General features: G+C 51.0%; 1 protein-coding gene across 1 annotated transcript in view; it reads right to left on the bottom strand.

Annotated features, from left to right (window-relative positions):
• The window catches only part of CACNG4 (calcium voltage-gated channel auxiliary subunit gamma 4), a 46241-nt gene extending 30241 nt beyond the window's left edge, over positions 1–16000 (bottom strand). The window contains exon 1 of the mRNA XM_040330498.1: positions 15520–16000. Coding sequence (XP_040186432.1) covers positions 15520–15742 — 223 coding nt within the window. The 5' untranslated portion in view covers positions 15743–16000. The remainder of the gene's footprint in view (positions 1–15519) is intronic.
• Positions 16001–17831: the final 1831 nt, after the last annotated feature.

The following is a 17831-nucleotide window of genomic DNA, read 5'->3' as shown; positions in this document are numbered from 1 at the left end:
TCATTATCTTTTAATGAACACAGAGCTGCATTAATTGCTGCTTGTTAGTTTTCGCTGTATTTGGCTTTCAGTGCTGAAATCAAGTGGAAATCTCCCCAAAGTGTCCCTGAGCTAAAACGTGTCCTTATTCTTACCGCCCCCCTCCCCCCCCAACAACTATCCCCCCCCCTCCCCCTCCCCCTCACAAACCCGCCAGACCTAACACTAAAACAAGCCAGTAGATGTAAATGAGAAATCTGCGACATTTAGCTTCTTCTGGGCCATATTCTTAAACAAGTTACGTAGGCGTATCAACAGATACGCCTACGTAAGTCCCTTTCCTATGTTTAAGTGTATTCTCAAACTGAGATACACTTAAACATGCCTAAGATACACCAGCCTGCGCCGTTGTATCTTAGGCTGCAATATTTACGCTGACCGCTAGGTGGCGGTCAGCGTAGAATATGCAAATGACTACTCACGCCGATTCTCGAACGTACGCTTGCCCGCCGTAGTGTTTTAACGTCGTTTCCGTAAGCGATACGCGGCGTAAAGATAAAGATGCCCCCTAGGTGGCGTACTCAATGTTAAGTATGGCCGTCGATCCCGCGTCGAAATTTCAAAATTGAACGTCGTTTACGTAAGTCGTCCGTGAATGGCGCTGGACGCCATTTACGTTACAGTCAAAACAAATGACGTCCGTGAGACGTCATTTAGCGCAATGCAAGTCGGGTAATTTACCCGACGGAGCATGCGCATTACGATCGGCGCGGGAGCGCGCCTAATTTAAATGATCCACGCCCCCTGCCTGGATCATTTGAATTAGGATGGCTTACACGGGTGGACTTTACGCGATGCCGCCGCAAGTTCACAGGTAAGTGGTTTGGGAATCCGGCACTTGCCACTTAAACTTGCGGCGGCGTAACGTAAAGTACATACGTTCCGCCGCCTGAAATGTATCAGAATATGGCCCTCTGTGCACAGAATTATTAACAATTGGCCTGATTTAAAGTATTATTTTCACCTTCTTTTTTTTTTTTCTATCTCAGTGCTGTTGATCCCCTGAGGCCTCTTTCAGACACTTCTTATCCACATGCACTTGCTATAGGGCCAGCACAGGGATGGTGGGAACCCCTCATAATGGGGCACAGCGGGTGTACAGACCCGGGAACTCAGCACAGGGATGGTGGGAACTCCTCATAATGGGCACAGCGGGTGTACAGACCCGGGGACTCAGCACAGGGATGGTGGGAACCCCCCATAATGGGGCACAGCGGGTGTACAGACCCGGGAACTCAGCACAGGGATGGTGGGAACTCCTCATAATGGGCACAGGGGGTGTACAGACCCAGGAACTCAGCACAGGGATGGTGGGAACCCCTCATAATGGGGCACAGCGGGAGGTACAGACCCGGGAACTCAGCACAGGGATGGTGGGAACCCCTCATAATGGGCACAGGGGGTGTACAGACCCGGGAACTCAGCACAGGGATGGTGGGAACTCCTCATAATGGGCACAGGGGGTGTACAGACCCGGGAACTCAGCACAGGGATGGTGGGAACTCCTCATAATGGGGCACAGCGGGTGTACAGACCCGGGGACTCAGCACAGGGATGGTGGGAACCCCTCATAATGGGGCACAGCGGGTGTACAGACCCGGGGACTCAGCACAGGGATGGTGGGAACCCCTCATAATGGGCACAGCGTTTGTACAGACCCAGGAACTCAGCACAGGGATGGTGGGAACCCCTCATAATGGGCACAGCGGGTGTACAGACCCGGGAACTCAGCACAGGGATGGTGGGAACCCCTCATAATGGGCACAGCGGGTGTACAGACCCGGGACTCAGCACAGGGATGGTGGGAACCCCTCATAATGGGCACAGCGGTGGTACAGACCCAGGAACTCAGCACAGGGATGGTGGGAACCCCTCATAATGGGCACAGCGGGTGTACAGACCCGGGAACTCAGCACAGGGATGGTGGGAACCCCTCATAATGGGCACAGCAGGTGTACAGACCCGGGAACTCAGCACAGGGATGGTGGGAACCCCTCATAATGGGCACAGCGGGTGTACAGACCCGGGAACTCAGCACAGGGATGGTGGGAACCCCTCATAATGGGCACAGCGGGTGTACAGACCCGGGAACTCAGCACAGGGATGGTGGGAACCCTCATAATGGGCACAGCGGGTGTACAGACCCGGGAACTCAGCACAGGGATGGTGGGAACCCCTCATAATGGGCACAGCGGGGGTACAGACCCGGGAACTCAGCACAGGGATGGTGGGAACCCCTCATAATGGGCACAGCGGGTGTACAGACCCGGGAACTCAGCACAGGGATGGTGGGAACCCCTCATAATGGGCACAGCGGGTGTACAGACCCGGGAACTCAGCACAGGGATGGTGGGAACCCCTCATAATGGGCACAGCGGGTGTACAGACCCGGGAACTCAGCACAGGGATGAAGAGGAGAAAGAAGAAGGGTGGGGGGCAGAGGGGGGGGGCATAAAAAGAGATACTGTAGAGAGGAAAAAAAGGAAGGGGAAAAAGAGAATGAGAGAGGAACATGGAGAGATTTGGGTGGGGGAGAATGAAAAAAAAAGAAAAGAGAGAAAGATGAAAGAGGCAGGGTGGGGGGCAGAGGGGGAAAGTGAAGTGAGAAAGAGAGTAAGAACGAGAGGGGTAGACAGAGGAAGAGAAGATGGTGGGGAAAGAAAAGGGGTAATAAGAGAGGAGGAACCTGGAAGGTGAGCGGGTTTGGGAGGGGTGGGGGGGGGGGGGGTAATAGAAAGAAAAAGGGGAGAAGGAGAATATGAGAGAAATAGAAGAGCAGAGAGAGAAGAGGAGAAAGAAGAAGGGGGGGGGGAGAGGTGGAAAGAGAAGTGAGAAACAAAGTAAGAAAGAGAGGGATAGAGAGGGAAAGAAAAGATGGTGGGCAAAGAGAGGGGGGAATGAGAGAGGAATGTAGAGAGAGTGAGGGGGTTTTGTGGGGGGGGGGGGGGGCGATAATAGAACTAGAAATGGAGAAGTGAGCAGGAGAAGAACAGAGTAAAAGAGGGGGGAAAAAAAGCGAGGGAGAGGGAACAGAAATAAAGTGAAAGGTGAAAAGAGATAAAGGAAAGAGAGAAGAGGAAAAAGAGATGGAACAAGAAGAAAGGGGGGGGGGGTAATAGAGAAAGGGAGGAGTAAACTGGAGAATATGAGAGAGAAGAGAAAAAAGAGTCAGGATGACGGCGAGAGAGAAAACAATGGGGGGGGGGGGGGGAATGAGAAAAAGAGAGCTAGAGGAAAAAAAGATGAAGAAAAAGAGAAGAGAGTAAAAAAAGATGAAGAAAAAGAGAAGAGAGGAAGAATGAGAAAATAGAAGGAAAAGGAGAGACAAGGGAGAAGAGGAGAGATACAGAAAGAGAAAAAGAGAAGAGAAGAGTGTACTTTGTGTCTCTGGGTCTTCCTTCCTTCATGAATGATACATTGTTGCACCAGACACTTCCTGCTTCCAGCTATGATGGGCCTCAGTCATGTCGAGATCTCGGTTCCCCAATCTACAGTAGCGGAGGATGGAGGGAGTGGGATGGTTGCCGTAGGGAACACAGACAGTTGTGATTTCAGACTCTTACATTGTATTCATTTTTTTACATTGTGGTTTGCTGTGTTGTATCTGTGGAGCTCCAGATGAGGGGGGGGGGGGTGTTAAGTTACAAAATCCAGGTGAAGGATAAAATACAACCTTCATCTCCACTCCAGACTATATACAGTCCCTATAAAAAAACAGGCCCAGATCGAGGGGGGTGCTGGGGTGGGCTGTGCCCCTCCCAGATTTTAGTTGTTCCCCCCCCCCCCCCGACACCTGATGTAAAAGGGACTCTCATAGGGACTTTGATGTAAGCAGGGGGGGGGGGCCTGATGTGGGGTGGGACTCTGATGAAAGTAGCACTCTGATGGGGACACTGACATAAGGTGAGGCTTTGATGGGGACCCTGATATGGGGGAACTCTGATGGCGACACCTGATGTAAGGGGCGGACTTTGATGGGGACACTGATATGGGGGAACTCTGATGGCGACACCTGATGTAAGGGGCGGACTTTGATGGGGACACTGATATGAGGGAACTCTGATGGCGACACCTGATGTAAGGGGCGGACTTTGATGGGGACCCTGATATGAGGGAACTCTGATGGCGACGCCTGATGTAAGGGGCGGACTTTGATAGGGACCCTGATATGAGGGAACTCTGATAGCGACACCTGATGTAAGGGGCGGACTTTGATGGGGACACTGATATGAGGGAACTCTGATGGCGACACCTGATGTAAGGGGCGGACTTTGATGGGGACCCTGATATGGGGGAACTCTGATGGCGACGCCTGATGTAAGGGGCGGACTTTGATGGGGACACTGATATGGGGGAACTCTGATGGCGACACCTGATGTAAGGGGCGGACTTTGATGGGGACACTGATATGAGGGAACTCTGATAGCGACACCTGATGTAAGGGGCGGACTTTGATGGGGACACTGATATGGGGGAACTCTGATGGCGACACCTGATGTAAGGGGCGGACTTTGATGGGGACACTGATATGGGGGAACTCTGATGGCGACACCTGATGTAAGGGGCAGACTTTGATGGGGACCCTGATATGGGGGAACTCTGATGGCGACACCTGATGTAAGGGGCGGACTTTGATGGGGACACTGATATGGGGGAACTCTGATGGCGACACCTGATGTAAGGGGCGGACTTTGATGGGGACCCTGATATGAGGGAACTCTGATGGCGACGCCTGATGTAAGGGGCGGACTTTGATGGGGACACTGATATGGGGGAACTCTGATAGCGACGCCTGATGTAAGGGGCGGACTTTGATGGGGACAGTGATATGAGGGAACTCTGATAGCGACGCCTGATGTAAGGGGCGGACTTTGATAGGGACAGTGATATGAGGGAACTCTGATAGCGACACCTGATGTAAGGGGCGGACTTTGATGGGGACCCTGATATGGGGGAACTCTGATGGCGACACCTGATGTAAGGGGCGGACTTTGATAGGGACACTGATATGGGGGAACTCTGATAGCGACACCTGATGTAAGGGGCGGACTTTGATGGGGACCCTAATATGGGGGAACTCTGATAGCGACACCTGATGTAAGGGGCGGACTTTGATGGGGACCCTGATATGAGGGAACTCTGATGGCGACACCTGATGTAAGGGGCGGACTTTGATGGGGACCCTGATATGAGGGAACTCTGATGGCGACACCTGATGTAAGGGGCGGACTTTGATGGGGACACTGATATGAGGGAACTCTGATGGCGACACCTGATGTAAGGGGCGGACTTTGATGGGGACACTGATATGGGGGAACTCTGATGGCGACACCTGATGTAAGGGGCGGACTTTGATAGGGACACTGATATGGGGGAACTCTGATGGCGACACCTGATGTAAGGGGCGGACTTTGATGGGGACACTGATATGGGGGAACTCTGATGGCGACACCTGATGTAAGGGGCAGACTTTGATGGGGACCCTGATATGAGGGAACTCTGATGGCGACGCCTGATGTAAGGGGCGGACTTTGATGGGGACACTGATATGGGGGAACTCTGATAGCGACACCTGATGTAAGGGGCGGACTCTGATGGGGACCCTGATATGAGGGAACTCTGATGGCGACGCCTGATGTAAGGGGCAGACTTTGATGGGGACACTGATATGGGGGAACTCTGATAGCGACACCTGATGTAAGGGGCGGGCTTTGATGGGGACACTGATATGGGGGAACTCTGATAGCGACACCTGATGTAAGGGGCGGACTTTGATGGGGACCCTGATATGGGGGAACTCTGATGGCGACACCTGATGTAAGGGGCGGACTCTGATGGGGGACCCTGATATGGGGGAACTCTGATGGCGACACCTGATGTAAGGGGCGGACTCTGATGGGGGACCCTGATATGGGGGAACTCTGATGGCGACACCTGATGTAAGGGGCGGACTTTGATGGGGACCCTGATATGGGGGAACTCTGATAGCGACGCCTGATGTAAGGGGCGGACTTTGATGGGGACACTGATATGAGGGAACTCTGATAGCGACACCTGATGTAAGGGGCGGACTTTGATAGGGGACACTGATATGGGGGAACTCTGATAGCGACACCTGATGTAAGGGGCGGACTTTGATGGGGACTCTGATATGGGGGAACTCTGATAGCGACGCCTGATGTAAGGGGCGGACTTTGATGGGGACACTGATATGAGGGAACTCTGATGGCGACACCTGATGTAAGGGGCGGACTTTGATGGGGACCCTGATATGAGGGAACTCTGATGGCGACGCCTGATGTAAGGGGCGGACTTTGATAGGGGACACTGATATGGGGGAACTCTGATAGCGACACCTGATGTAAGGGGCGGACTTTGATGGCGACACTGATATGGGGGAACTCTGATAGCGACACCTGATGTAAGGGGCGGACTTTGATGGGGACCCTGATATGGGGGAACTCTGATGGCGACACCTGATGTAAGGGGCGGACTTTGATGGGGACCCTGATATGGGGGAACTCTGATGGCGACACCTGATGTAAGGGGCGGACTTTGATGGGGACACTGATATGGGGGAACTCTGATAGCGACACCATTTCAATCCGAATTTCAGTCTGAATTTCGTTACGTTATTCGGTGCAATTCGGTAAATTTGCTTACATTGTAATTCGGGTATTCGGACATAGCTGAATCTCCGAATAACCAAAAACATACCGTATATACTCGAGTATAAGCCGATCCGAATATAAGCCGAGGCACCTAATTTTACCACAAACAAAAAGGGAAAACGTATTGACTCGAGTATAAGCCTAGGGTGCAGTGGCGTCTCCAGCTTTCATATTTAGGGGGGGCACATGGGGGGACAGGGAAAAAAGTAGGGGGGCCAACTATAAAATGCAATTTTATATATATACAGTATATATATATAAAATCTCCTGGGGCCCTTTACTACGATCCCACAACGGGCCCTTTTACATGTTCTGTCGTGAGCTCCCTTCCTACTATACTGGGGCCCCCCAGGGTGGCAGAAAACAAGAGATATATGTCACCAGCACACTAAGAAAATATAAGGGTCCAAAGCAGTGGGAGAACTTTCAGGGTTGCAAAGGTTGTCTTGCCACCGGGGCCTGGTGTTCTGCCACCGTGGGGTTCCCCAGCTGTCCTGTCCCTGCTATTGACAGCGCTGGTCTGCCGTCTGTCTCCTTGGCAGGGGCGGCAGTCTATTAGGACCTAGTGCTGGTGACATTATGGGTGCATGCAGGGGAAGGCTGGCACTATTGGTTATAGAGAGCTGAGCCCCTAGCTGTTTACCTAGCAGCAGTAATGCTGTATAACCTTCTCTGTTGACATGCTGATCGGGATGTGATCCAGGTGATGCTCCCAGTCAGATCTAATAAACACAGTATTTATTAGCATCAAGAGTACAACCACATAAATATAATCAACCGTATGATCAGCAGCCATGTGGGCTCTATGCCTGTAAAGTGTGGGCTTTGATCAATAAAATCTCTGATATTTAACACTAGGATTTGACTAAGAGCATCACCTGGATTGCATCCTGATCAGCATGTCAGAGAAGGGTCCACTGCTGCTAGGCAACCTGCAGGGAGCTCAACTGTCTACAACCAATAGAGATGGGCTCGGGTGTGTTTGAAATCCCACATGCCCGATCCCGCCAGGAAGCCGACACTCCACAGTGCTAATCACAGGCAGTGAGACCTTTCCTGATCTGTGCAGCTGCGGACCGGGAAATGTCTCACTGCCTGTGATTAGCGCTGTGCAGTGTGGGCTTCCTGGCAGGCTCTGGCATGTGGAATTTTGAACATGCCCAGCCCATCTCTAACAACAAATTGTGCTGGCCCTCCTGTACATCAGCCCCATAAAGTAACCAGCTCTGGGTTCCAATGTCCTGCCGCCGCTGCCATGGAGACAGAGACCAGCGATGTGAATAGCCGGGACAGGACAGTAACTCTGGTTGTTCCAGCACTGGTCCACACTGGGACGATTCCCCCATCCACCTATAATGTGTAGATGGGGGAATTGGATCATTTCTTTTTTTTTTTTTAATTCAACCTAATAGTTGAATGAAAAAAAGTTATCAATGTATGGGCTGCCTAAGAGCTAAGACCAGCCATAGACAGTTTAAATCTCAGCTGGTTCAGCAGGAACTGGCTGAGATTTGAACCATTAATGAGCAGATTCTCTTATGATTATCACCAGTGGTTGCTGTATAGAATACAATTGCTGGGCAGGAGGGATATTCCCTTCAGCACTGTTTGTGTTGATGGGGGAATCATGCACGTTTCTTTCCTGCAATCTGTGGATGTAGGAAAAAAAATTGCATTGTATATTACCTGCCTAACTGAAAGTGAAAGTGTAACAGAATGGCCCGTGACACCCAGAGACTTTTGAAGGATGGGGTTTACTCCTGTGCCAGCGTCACTATGCCCTTTTGGGCATAGGGTGACTGAGAAATGATAATTATAAATTACATGAGATGGGACATTACTGATAATTCATGTATTGCAGGATATCTTGAAATATTACAAGTTGTTAAAGTCTGACTCCGACAGGTCAATAGAGTGTTTTCATTCAATGGGGGGGACACATGCTTTTGAGGTGTTAATTGAGTCTGCTCCTAGACATTCCTTTGTGTGATGCTAATACTGTTTTGTGTCCATTGTGCTAATTAGGTCTTCTCCTAAGACCTGTTCATTGTGTATGCTAATGACACTGTTAAGATGTGGAATGTGACTTGTCAAGCTGTAGTAATTAACCCCTCTAAATGCGGAGCCAGACCGTCTGGGTAATAAGTAGTAATTAACTCATCGGAATGTTATTATCTAAAAGAATGTGTATGAAGCCCCCCATTGTGTGATGTGTGGGTGGAGTGTGTCTTTGTCCCTGTGATTAACTGTAACATGCTTGTACTGTACAGTATATAACAAAGCTAAGTTACCATTAAAGGATTCATTCATTCATTTTGGAGCCAGTACCAGAGCTTGTTTTGTCTCGTTTATTCTGGGAAATGAAATGGGTCGTGTCTGATGTCTGTCGGACTGTCGGATAACCTGTCGTGGGGCGATGGATTGGAATATCGTAAACGGTGGTGACCGTTACAGAAAGTAAATTGTGAATGTCTTGAAAGAACAGGAGAGGGGGAGGGAGACAGATGGGGGGGGCAGAAGGGATGGAGATAATGCAGTTCAGTGATTACAGTGTACTGCAGTCTGCAGTGCACACACATACCCACGGTCCAGGCTAGAATCTCAGGCATCATTCACACACATGCTGCTGATTTTCATATTTCCTGAACACACATCCCTTCTCTTCAGATACAGCACACCGAGATAGTGTGGGCGGGACTGAAAGGAGAAGGAGGAGGAGCTTTATTCCTCCCTGCTCGTATGTGAGGAGAGTGGGGGGGGGTGGCTAGACTCGCTGGGCTGTAAAAGAGTGTCATAGACTGACACTTGGCTCAGCTTGCAGTCACCACTCTCGGAATTTACAGGCTGGTTCTCCTGTCCTAAGGACGGGAGAAATCAGTCTGTTTTTTCAGTAACTGAGATGAAGGCTTGGGCCCCCCTCCCCCACAGTGCTCATGGAGTCCTTTCTGCAACTCGCTCTTCTCCGTGCCAATGAGGATGCAGGGGAAGGAGCAGATCGGGCTGCTGTGGTTGTGTGAACGCTTGCATTATGCAGTGTCAGCGAGCAGAGGGAGGGGGGAGGAATGCCCCGCAGAGCTGACTGGGGACGCTCTCCCTCTCAGGAGAGACTGTTACTCCAGCGGCGGCCCGGAAAAAAAAAAAAAGCAAAAAAAAAAAAAAAAAATTTTTTTTTGGGGGGGCACATGGTGGGGCACAGCATAATGTTGGGGGGGTCAGGGCCCCCTCTGGCCCCCCCCTAGAGACGCCTCTGCTAGGGTGGGAAATGCAGCAGCTACTGTAAGTGGAAAAGAGGGTCAACAATGCCCATCTGCAGCCTCACTGTGCCCATCTGTCTCATCAGTGCCGGTCTGCAGCCTCACTGTGCTCACCTCTCTCATCAGTGCCGGTCTGCAGCCTCACTGTGCTCACCTCTCTCATCAGTGCTCATCTGGACCCTCACTGTGCCCATCTGCAGCCTCCCTGTGCCCATTGTCAGCCTCACTGTGCCCACCTGTCTCATCAGTGCAAATCTGCAGCCTCACTGTGCCATTTTTTGGCCTCACTGTGCCCACCTGTCTCATGAGTGCCCATCTACAGCTTCTCTGTGCCCATCTGCAGCCTCACTGTGGCCACCTGTCTCATCAGTGCCCATTTTCAGCCTCACTATGCCCATTTGCATCCTCACTGTGCCCATCTGTCTCATCAGTGCAAATCTGCCACCTCACTGTGCCCATCTACAGCCTCACTGTGCCCACCTGTCTCAGTGCCCATCTACAGCCTCACTGTGCCCACCTGTCTCATCAGTGCCCATCTACAGCCTCACTGTGCCCATCTGCAGCCTCACTGTGGCCACGTGTCTCATCAGTGCCCATTTGCAGCCTCACTGTGCCCATTTGCAGCCTCGCTGTGCCCATCTGTCACATCAGTGCAAATCTGCCACCTCACTGTGCCCATCTGCAGCATCACTGTGCCCATCTTCAGCCTCACTGTGCCCACCTGTCTCATCAGTGCCCATCTACAGTCTCCCTGTGCCCATCTGCAGCCTCACTGTGCCCATTTGCAGCCTCACTGTGCCCATCTGCAGCCTCACTGTGCCCACCTGTCTCATCAGTACAAATCTGCCACCTCACTGTGCCAATTTGCAGCCTCACTGTGCCCATCTGTCTCATCAGTGCCCATCTGCAGCCTCACATGTCTCATCAGTGCCCAACTGCAGTTGGCGGTATTCTGTCAAATTCTCCAACCGGGTGTGCTGCGCATGCGCGAGCGTGTCCACGAGAAGGTCTTTCTGCTGCACGTCGTCAGTCCATCAAATACACCAAGTTCACTAGCCTTCCGCACAATAATCCTTCCGCACAATAATCCCCTATCACACGCCAGGAAAGATGTTCTCGTGGACGCACTCGCCCATGTGCAGTACACCCAGCAACGGCAGTTAAGACAGCATGACACAGCGGGAGACTCGAGTATAAGCCAGGAGTGGGGGCTTTTTCATCATCAAAAATGTGCTGAAAAAGTTGGCTTATACTCGAGTATATACGGTAATATCAATTCGGAACGAAACGAAATGCACATGGCAGAGAAGTGCGACGGGTGAACAGGGAATGCGGGTTCTCTACCACACCGTCAGTGACCACACACAGCGTTGACCCCCGGGCCCCCTGACTTTTTCCTGCACCCCCAGATCAGGTGGGCATAAAACCTTTTCATTAAAGTCACTGTGCCACCAGCAAGACCACCAAGCTGGCCGGCCTGAGCTGCTGCAACATCTAAGAAGTAGAATCCATCCGCTCAGAACATGGACCCCCGGAGGAGATCATTACCGGCAGAGCTTGGCTGCTAATTAGGAAAGTAAAGGGAAATCTATGGATGAGAGGTGGAAATCCATACAAGTCTCCTCCCCGTCTCCTCCCCACGCATGTTCATAGGGAGAGGGGGCAGCATGGGGGGTGACTATCAATAATCCTCACCTTCCTTTCTCGCTGTGTCCCTTAAATCAGCACAACAGGTTTTGTGTGAAGAGATGTGTCCCCCCCCCCCCCCCCCAATCACAGACCAGCATTGGCACCACAACCGCCGACCAGCTTCACCACCAGACCCCATGGACAAGCACTATCACTGCCAGTCCTTGTGCTTTCCTATGAAGAACTGACCACATTATGCCCCCCCCCCCATCACAGACCGGCATTGGCACCACAACCGCCGACCAGCTTCACCACCAGACCCCATGGACAAGCACTATCACTGCCAGTCCTTGTGCTTTCCTATGAAGAACTGACCACATTATGCCCCCCCCCCCCAATCACAGACCGGCATTGGCACCACAACCGCCGACCAGCTTCACCACCAGACCCCATGGACAAGCGCCATCACTGCCAGTCCTTGTGCTTTCCTATGAAGAACTGACCACATTACCCCCCCCCCCCAATCACAGACCGGCATTGGCACCACAACCGCCGACCAGCTTCACCACCAGACCCCATGGACAAGCACCATCACTGCCAGTCCTTGTGCTTTCCTATGGAAAACTGACCACATTATGCCCCGCCCCCTTTCTCTCAGCCTATCACTGGGAAGCTCAGTGTGCTGCTGTTTCTCCTCCCCCAGCTCTTATGCAGCTGAGAACAGAGGAATGTCATCACTTTTTTTATATATATATCTATACACCAATGTTTGGCCTTTTATTTTTATTACTGAAGGGGTTGTTTTACAAGGCGGGGGCTTACATACACTTTAATAGCTCAATCACCTAACAGCTGGTCAGCTTCAGCACCGCAGTCAGTGAACAGCTCCATCACCTAACAGCTGGTCAGCTTCAGCACCGCAGTCAGTGGACATCTCTATCACCTAACAGCTGGGCGGTTTTAGCACCGCCGTCAGTGGACATCTCCATCACCTAACAGCTGGTCAGCTTCAGCACCGCAGTCAGTGGACAGCTCCATCACCTAACAGCTGGTCAGCTTCAGCACCGCAGTCAGTGGACATCTCAATCACCTAACAGCTGGTCAGCTTCAGCACCGCAGTCAGTGGACAGCTCCATCACCTAACAGCTGGTCAGCTTCAGCACCACAGCCAATGGACATCTCTATCACCTAACAGCTGGGCGGTTTTAGCACCGCCGTCAGTGGACATCTCCATCACCTAACAGCTGGTCAGCTTCAGCACCGCAGTCAGTGGACAGCTCCATCACCTAACAGCTGGTCAGCTTCAGCACCGCAGTCAGTGGACATCTCAATCACCTAACAGCTGGTCAGCTTCAGCACCGCAGTCAGTGGACAGCTCCATCACCTAACAGCTGGTCAGCTTCAGCACCACAGCCAATGGACATCTCTATCACCTAACAGCTGGGCGGTTTTAGCACCGCCGTCAGTGGACAGCTCCATCACCTAACAGCTAGTCAGCTTCAGCACTGCAGTCAGTGGACATCTCCATTGCCTAACAGCTGGACGGTTTTAGCACCACAGTCAGTGGACATCTCCATCACCTAACAGCTGGACGGTTTTAGCACCAGACCTGATGGACAGCTCCATCACCTAACAGTTGGTCAGCTTCAGCGCCAGAGCCCATGGACAATCTCTATCACCTGATATCTGGGCAGCATCAGCACAACAATCAATGAACAGCTCCGTCACCTAACAGGTGGTCATCTTCAGCGCCAGTGCCAATGGACATCTCCATCACCTAACAACTCGTCAGCTTCAGCGCCACAATCAATGTACATCTTCATCACCCAACACCTGGACAGTTTTAGCAGCAGGCCCAATGGGCAGCTCAATCACTTCATAGCTGTTTAGCTTCAGCACCAGAACCGATGGATAGCTCAGTCACCTTCAGCGCCAGAGGCAATTGACAGCTTCAGCACCAGGCCTGATGGACAGCTCCATCACCAAACTACTATTTAGCTTCAGCGCCAGAGCCGATGGACAAACTCTATCACCTAATATCTGGGCAGCCTCAGCACCACAGTCAGTGGACAGCTCCATCACCTAACAACTGGTCAGCTTCAGGGCCAGAGACGATGGACAATCTCCTATCACCTTATATGTGGGCAGCTTCAGCACCGCAGTCAATGGACATCTCCATCACCTAACAGCTGGTCAGCTTCAGCACCACAATCAGTGGATAGCTCCATTGCCTAACAGCTGGATGGTTTTAGCACCAGACCTGATGGACAGCTCCATCACCTAACAGTTGGTCACCTTCAGCGCCAGAGCCCATGGAAATCTCTATCACCTGATATCTGGGCAGCATCAGCACAACAATCAATGAACGGCTCCATCACCTAACAGGTAGTCATCTTCAGCGCCAGAGCCCATGGGCAATCTCTATCACCTGATATCTGGGCAGCATCAGCACAACAATCAATGAACGGCTCCATCACCTAACAGGTAGTCACCTTCAGCGCCAGAGCCCATGGGCAATCTCTATCACCTGATATCTGGGCAGCATCAGCACAACAATCAATGAACAGCTCCATCACCTAACAGTTGGTCAGCTTCAGCGCCACAGCCAATGGACATCTCCATCACCTAACAGCTGGTCAGCTTCAGCACCACAATCAGTGGATAGCTCCATTGCCTAACAGCTGGATGGTTTTAGCACCAGACCTGATGGGACAGCTCCATCACCTAACAGTTGGTCACCTTCAGCGCCAGAGCCCATGGACAATCTCTATCACCTGATATCTGGGCAGCATCAGCACAACAATCAATAAATGGCTCCGTCACCTAACAGTTGGTCAGCTTCAGCGCCAGAGCCAATGACAAATCTCTTAACACCTTATATGTAGGCAGCAGCAGCAGCACCACAGTGAGTGGACATCTCCATTATCTAACAGCTGGTCAACTTCAGCACCACAGTCAATGGACAGCTCCATCACCAAACAACTCGTCAGCTTCAGCACCACAGCCAATGGACAGCTCCATCACCTAACAGCTGGTCAGCTTCAGCACCACGGTCAATGGACAGCTCCATTGCCTAACAGCTGGTCAGCTTCAGCACCACAGCCAATGGACACCTCCATCACCTAACAGCTGGTCAGCTTCAGCACCACGGCCAATGGGGATCTCCATCACCAAACAACTCGTCAGCTTCAACACCAAAGCCAATGGACAGCTCCATCACCTAACAGCTGGTCAGCTTCAGCACCCCAGCCAATGGGGATCTCCATTGCCTAACAATTCGTCAGCTTCAGCACCACGGTCAATTTGCATCTCCATCACGTAACATCTGGGCTTTTTCAGCACCAGAGCCCGTTGGGCAGCTCCTCCATCCAAAACTCACCTAAACAAGCTTCCCATTAAGATTTCATCCCATAAATGTAACACCGGCTGCCTTGTTCTCAGGATCGAAGCTAAATGAACCCCCCTTTTTCCATCATTCCCATTACCATGTGAAAGTCTTTCCCACATAAAACTTATTGTCTATTAGATAAGACGTCCTATTATATATCAGAATATCTCTCTGAGCCACGAAGAGACCTGAAGGACTGATACCCCCCCCCCCCCATAGTATTATTATTATTTTATTCTGTTACAATGTAAGGCACGCTGATGTATTATTACTTTCTATAGCTAAGTAGAGGGTGGAAGGGAGGATTCTCACAGCAGGGCACACAAAGATGTGTAAAGATCCTGGTAATGTCTTGCTATCTATCACTGCCGGATCTCCAGATGCTGGTTACTAAGCAACCACATCAAAAACACAATAAAAAAAAAAAGAGACTGAGGTACCACCTGGTCAAGATCAGCTTAGAGCCAACAGGGGGCCCTTTAGAGAGCTGCAATGATATCATTTCTAGGGATGCAGAGCCCCCCTCCCCCTCACTCACCCTCAATGCAACAGATCCTCCAGAGTCCTGAGTGGGTGAGGTCCCCCTTGGTCTTCTTGGGTTGGCTCTGGGGGTCGTCCATGGTGAAGTTGGTCCCGTTGCAGATGTGAGCCCGGGAGTAGAGCCAGTAGTCGGTGCCAATGGCGATGGTCATCAGGCTGAAGGCTGCGAAAGCCCCCACGGTGGTCAGCAGCATCTGGACCCCACGATCACACCAGCCCATGGTGCCTCATATTCCAGAAGCCCAGGCTTGGAGGTGGAGCGAGACAGGAGCAACAGGAGAAGAGCGGAGAGAGCGCTGCGAGACCCCCCTGGGAAGCCCAGCCACAGAACAATGCTTCCATCCACAGCAGCCTCAGACAAAGGGAAGCAGCTGGGCATGGGTGCCCCTTCCTCTCCTCCTCTTCCCAAGAAAGGGTTAAAGAGCTACCCTTCCTCTATGGGGACCACAAAGGGAGAAGAAAAAAAAAGTGTCTGCTAATCAGAGCCTCTCCTAACTCATTGGGGTAGAAGCCCTCCACCTCAGACACTCCCCTTCTCCCCTCTGCTCCAATCAGCCGAGAGATATGCAAATAGGCATGTGGGGTTCTGGCTGGATGAGACCCCCAGGGAAGTCTACATAGAAGAAAACAACACGGCCCCCTTTTCTTCCAGTATCAGGAGAGAGCCTGCACACAGGACTTACATGTCACATACATGTCACATGTAAGTCCATCACTTCACATACATGTGACATGTAAGCCCAGCACCATCACTTCACATACATGTCACATGTAAGCCCAGCACTTCACATACATGTGACATGTAAGCCCAGCACCATCACTTCACATACATGTCACATGTAAGCCCAGCACCATCACTTCACATACATGTCACATGTAAGCCCAGCACCATCACCTCACATACATGTGACATGTAAGCCCAGCACCATCACTTCACATACATGTCACATGTAAGCCCAGCACCATCACTTCACATACATGTCACATGTAAGCCCAGCACCATCACCTCACATACATGTCACATGTAAGCCCAGCATCATCACTTCACATACATGTAAGCCCAGCACCTTCACTTCACATACATGTCACATGTAAGCCCAGCACCATCACTTCACATACATGTCACATGTAAGCCCAGCATCATCACTTCACATACATGTAAGCCCAGCACCTTCACTTCACATACATGTCACATGTAAGCCCAGCACCTTCACTTCACATACATGTCACATGTAATCCCAGTACCATAATTTCACATACATGTCACATGTAAGCCCAGCATCATCACTTCACATACATGTAAGCCCAGCACCTTAACTTCACATATATGTCACATGTAAGCCCAGCATCATCACTTCACATACATGTCACATGTGAGCCCAGCACCATCACTTCACATACATGTCACATGTAAGCCCAGCACCATCACTTCACATACATGTCACATGTAAGCCCAGCACCATCACTTCACATACATGTAAGCCCAGCACCTTCACTTCACATACATGTCACATGTAAGCCCAGCACCATCACTTCACATACATGTCACATATAAGCCCAGCACCATCACCTCACATACATGTCACATATAAGCCCAGCACCATCACTTCACATACATGTCACATGTAAGCCCAGCACCATCACCTTACATCCATGTCACATGTAAGCCCAGCACCATCACTTCACATACATGTCACATGTAAGTCCAGCACCATCACTTCACATACATGTCACATGTAAGTCTAGCGCCATCACTTCACATACATGTAAGTCCAGCACCATCACTTCACATACATGTAAGCCCATCACCATCACTTCACATACATGTCACATGTAAGCCCAGCACCATCACCTCACATACATGTCACATGTAAGCCCAGCACCATCACTTCACATACATGTCATATGTAAGTCTAGCACCATCACTTCACATACATGTCATCATGTGAGCCCAGCACCATCACCTCCCATACATGTCATATGTAAGCCCAGCACCATCACTTCACATACATGTCACATGTAAGTCCAGCACCATCACTTTACATACATGTCACATGTGAGCCAAGCACCATCACCTCACATACATGTCATATGTAAGTCTAGCACCATCACTTCACATACATGTAAGTCCAGCACCATCACTTCACATACATGTAAGCCCATCACCATCACTTCACATACATGTCACATGTAAGTCCAGCACCATCACTTCACATACATGTCACATGTGAGCCAAGCACCATCACCTCACATACATGTCACATGTAAGCCCAACACCATCACTTCACATACATGTCACATGTAAGTCCA

The sequence above is a fragment of the Rana temporaria genome, chromosome 12 (genome assembly GCF_905171775.1).
Source record: "Rana temporaria chromosome 12, aRanTem1.1, whole genome shotgun sequence".
NCBI lineage: Eukaryota > Metazoa > Chordata > Amphibia > Anura > Ranidae > Rana > Rana temporaria.
The sequence above is the reverse complement of the archived record's forward strand: the minus strand, read 5'-3'. Positions and strand labels throughout refer to the sequence as shown.